Source organism: Gastrolobium bilobum, unplaced genomic scaffold (assembly GCF_033153095.1).
Source record: "Gastrolobium bilobum isolate Gb01-03AN ecotype WA unplaced genomic scaffold, APGP_CSIRO_Gbil_v1 utg13761, whole genome shotgun sequence".
Lineage (NCBI taxonomy): Eukaryota > Viridiplantae > Streptophyta > Magnoliopsida > Fabales > Fabaceae > Gastrolobium > Gastrolobium bilobum.
The window spans coordinates 37,411-42,358 of NW_026899408.1; the positions used below are offsets into that span (position 1 = coordinate 37,411).

A 4,948-nucleotide genomic window follows, 5' to 3' on the forward strand; every position below is an offset into this window, starting at 1 on the left:
GTGAGGTTCAAAAATCTTTCATGCCCAAACACTTCACCTTTTCTTTTATGTTCACCTGAAAATACAAATTCAGCTTCTGTTATCAAAAGATGATTGCCCTGAAAGCCATTCACCCTTCCTTCAATACCACTTACACACTCCACCACACTAGACACTCCAACCCAAGAAGCTCTAATTTGTGCCTCTGCAAGTCCAATGAATCTGATTCCCAAACTCCACAACCTGAAGGAGATGCTCAAAAGCAAGAGCTTCTAGCCCAAATTGCCATGCTCCAAACTCAAAAAGTTCGTCTCACAGATTATCTTGACGAGAGATCAACATATTTAACACAATTTGGTGAAGAAGCCAGAGCTGAGTTTGACAAGATTGGAGAAGATGCCCTCAAAGAATTAGATGAAGCAGGTGCTAGAGTATGTAAATGCTTTAACTTTTGAATAAACGATGCATACAACATCAAGGAGAATTCGAGTAAAAATTACTTCAATGATGACCCTTTTGTATTATATTCATTTGTGATTAACAGATAACAGCAAACATTGAGAACCAGATGCTAGCATTTGAGGAATCTACTGAACTTAACAGACAAGAGATTCAGGAGAATGAAACCAAAATAGTGGAGTTGGAAGGTAAAATGGAGAAGGACCGAAATGAAGGGCTATTCTTTAAGAATCTTGGGCAGAAGGTACCTGTTGATAAGGACAAAGCCAAGGTGGAGGTGGAAAAGATCAAAGATGTGCCCAGAGAAAAAGATGGTAGCAAAACCAGGAAAAATGTTTACCTTTTCTTTATTGGCTTGCTGACTTTTGGAATAGTTGATTCTATTGCCTCATCCTCAAGTACTGATTGGAGAAAAGTTGTAGTTCTTGGAGCTACTCTCGTGGCCTTATTTTCTTTGTTCATCTATGAACAAAACAATGACAACAAGAAAGACGAGTAATGAAGAGGTAAAGAACACAAGATCGTTCATCTTTTGTTTTGATCATTTAAGTTTCTGTGGCGAAAGGGTATTACATGATTGAATATATAGCCCCAAGTGAGAGCTAATCACAACTTGGACCTGATTCATGAAGCAGTTTTGCTTTGGCACCAACTACAGCTGATATATTGGTGATATCACTACAATGTCCAAAATTTGGGTAACAAAGTTACCATGTGATGCTGTAGAAATGCAGAATTTCTTTAAATATTATGCTGATACAGAAAAAAGAAAAGAAAAAAAAGCTATAGCTTTCTCGTTCATTAGCATAGCTATTCCAATTGTGTATTTAGAATCACAACATATCTCTACATGTTTCTATCAGATAAATAAGTTATTAGAAACTATACGAAGTCAAGGTCAAATTCTTTCTTTGAATCTTAAAAACAGGTGTCCTGCATGGAAAAAGAGAAGTTTGTAGACAATTACCGCCCGTGGCAGATTACTATCCCACAAATCAAAACATGACTCTGCTTATTTCTTCTCCATTATCTCACACAAAAATTCCAAACTCTCTTCATGCTAAAGTAGAAACCATTATGGTATTCTTTTATTTCATGAAAGTGTATGCATAACCCAAACACCGATATTGAATAACAAGAGCCACATGGACCAAAACTGAGTCGTATGTCTAAAGTAACTAACCAAATACTAATATAACACAGTTTGGTGATATTAAAATTGGAACACTCGCCACCTTTAAGGTAAAAATAAATTCCAAATCCAGCTTCACCCATGACATCACAATTTTAAACTGCATATGCAATTAGTATAATGAGGGCGAGCCTTTTGAGCAGAGTTAAAATTGTTGCTTGTTATTGAAGGTTACTGGTTCGAATTCGAGAAATAACTTGTTTGCATAAGTTCAAGTATATGGTTACTACAATCGACCATTACCCCTACCCTTACGAGTCCAGAAGCCTTGTGTAATGCAGTTTGCGCTTTTATATGCAATTAGTATAACATGTACATCATCTTGAAGTGTGTTTATCCGGTCTTCTGGTATGTCAATGTGTAAATGCAGAAAGCATAGCCATGCATGCTAGGGAGATTATTTATAGTAGTCCTGGCACACCTGCTCCTTCCATTGAGGAGCTGCCACTTAAAGAAAAAAACAAAATTTCTCTCTCCTCCATGTAAGCAAGTCAGAATATATCAATTTTTCATTGGCTTGGACCACTGAATCCATAGATAGACCTGGACCATATTAAATATTTCCCCTGCTAGGTGACAACACTTGAACCCAGAATTGCAGAAGCATAGTTGACTAGTTCATCAAGTCATGCAAGTGAACTTTCTAGCACAATTCAGCATGAAGGATTAGGATAGTGAAATCCGAGTAAGAAAATTTTACCCCATTTTGGCTAAGTTTGTATAGGGATAGATAGGGGTGTACAATGTATCAAATGGGGAACTAGGACCAAGAAGAGGAAGGGCCTCAGCAGGCAGAGCCATAGAGGTGATGTAGGCACTCACACAAGGCAAAAAGAATTGCGCAAAACACAATTAAGCACTCTACTTGGGCTCTCAACAAAAGTCTCATTTCCCAAGCATAACCTAAGGCTTGTGTACTCAACAAGTAGGAGGAGCTGAAAAATTACTTAAATCTATTTAGAGCCCAGAAGCATCAAGTTGAAGATCCTTAAATAATCACTGCTGTAACTAGCATACTCCAAATAATGGTAGTTAGGGGAACTCCAAGCACCAAAGCATCATCCAAAAACCCAATTGCATCCATTAATCTACCACAAGAGCAATGCCCCTTAACATTAATATTATACGAGATGTTATCTGGTTGTATGCCATCTTCTGAGATGCGAGCACAAATTCACCATACTTTTTCACAGCACCCGATTTCCTCAAAACCTTCCATAAAGTCCATGAATTACAATTTTGCACACAGTAATATCATGCATAGAGCCCATGTTTACAAGCTGATATCACAGCCTAAGGTCAATATCAATCTTCTTGCTTTGACAATCAAGATAATATCTGTTTTCTACCCTATTTCCACCATTTTCTTCATGTAAAGATCACCATATCTTTCTGCTCTACACAGTCCATTTTTAAGGATATTATTGGACACTGCTGTTGGAAAAGCAACCTTTGACACTAATTTCCCACCAAAGAATTGAATAGTATGGTGCAGTTTGCAATCCCCTACATGTGGATTCAATTTGCAAGAAACATTCTTTCCCATCTCTTCTCAGAACTCACAACCTCAACCGTCTCCTCATAAGCTCTTTTGCACATCACACTGATCATAACATTGTTAAGTTGCAACATTTGGAATAACAGACTTCCCTGCAGCAACCTCTCCTACATCTCATCAGCCTTCAAATTTTTCAGGAGACTGGAGTTGATGGAGTACAGGTTGAAGATTGGACGAAAATCGAAAATTTGAAATGAATAGAATAACATGAAAAACCCTTTTCTCAATTTCCATCGGATATCAAGTTATTAACAGGGTAGCTAGCTAAAGCATGTGTACCCTGTACAGTGAAAATATTTTGTGCAATGTACTAGAAGTGTATGAAATTAGAAGTAGTTGCTGCTCAAAGGAGAGTGTCATAAATAATGGATATTTTATTTAGTCATCCAAATCATAACAAGACATAGGGATATGTAACTACTTTCCTTTTCTAAGCTTGAGAAATAAGGAATGTGAGAATCCTAGATATTAGAAGGAATTGTCATGAATCATAATTCTGAAGCTTAAAAAAGAGCTACCTCTAAGTATGCACATAAATACCTTGACACAAGAACATTAGCCATCCTTGGAGGTTGCGGCTTTGGCTTGCGATTTTATGTCAGTTAATAGTTAGTTACAGACTTTTATTTTAAGTGGGATAAAGCTCGTGCAGTTGTACTAGTTGGATATATTAATAATATAATTCAATAATATCATTAGGTAAAAACATGGTTATTTAGCCTATATGAGCGGAAGGCTAATAGCTTGCATTTATCTCTAAAGTTTTATAAGCCAGAGATAATATTTTTGAGCATTTCAAATTTTGATGTCTCTTTACGTAATACTTGGAGAACCTCAAAACTCTTCTCTCTCAGACCCATAACCTACGACAAGATTTTCTTAAGGGAGTGCTTGGATAGTCCCTGTGGTGAATGAAGCACACTGATAAAACGCCCAAGACAAGGAAACGAAGAAACCAAAAGAAGCATCCCCTCCCCACAAGTACAAGTTCTGTATGTCGATGTCTTTAGAGAGCCTTTCCGTCTTACAATTTGCAAGCCAATTAATCATTTTTAGAAAAAAAAAAAAAAAAAATTAAAATCACTTTGTCTCAAAAGTACTATTTGCAATAATTACAGTACCAATGAACATGAAACTTTTTTCAGATTTTTATTTTTTGGAAAAAAAATTGATATATTACAATATTTATATTTGCAATAAAAAAATTTACTAAGGAAGTGTTTGGTTCAGGAGAAATTTTTTTTTATTAAAAAAATGTAATTACAATGAAAAACATAGGAAAGTAAGTTTGGAAGGAAAGTTTAAAAAAGTTGTTTGGCACCGCAAAATATTACTAGGAAAATTTGGTTAAATATGTTGAGTGTATGTTTGGTTGAAAATAAAAATTTAATGAGAAAATAGATTGAAATTACGAAAGTAACCTTTTTATAAAATTTTGAATGTTACATGCGGTTAAGAAGAGGGGTATTCTTGTCTTGATCTTCATCTACTTTTTCAATTTCTCCGATTTTCCAAAAAATACCATGTTGCAAATAGCATTCGTTAACGGTGTATTCCCACCTTTTTTACATGCATTTGTAAATAGATAGGCAAGTATGTTTCATGGATAAAAGTCATGATTTCATTTTATCAAACGCCGAGAACAAAGAATGCAACATGCACTTAGCTAGAAAATTTTTGAGATATCCTGAAACAAACGCCCCTTTAAAAGAGAAATGGTGAGGCCGTTTGCTATTCGACGGTTAATAATGGAATGAATA

General features: G+C 35.7%; 1 protein-coding gene across 1 annotated transcript; it reads left to right on the plus strand.

Moving 5' to 3' along the window:
- LOC133290368 (uncharacterized) lies at positions 1-1,420 on the plus strand. The gene is given in 2 exon segments (XM_061488438.1): positions 1-410; positions 524-1,420. Coding segments are annotated over 2 exon segments (777 nt in total). The 5' UTR covers positions 1-89; the 3' UTR covers positions 980-1,420.
- The last annotated feature ends 3,528 nt before the right edge of the window (positions 1,421-4,948 follow it).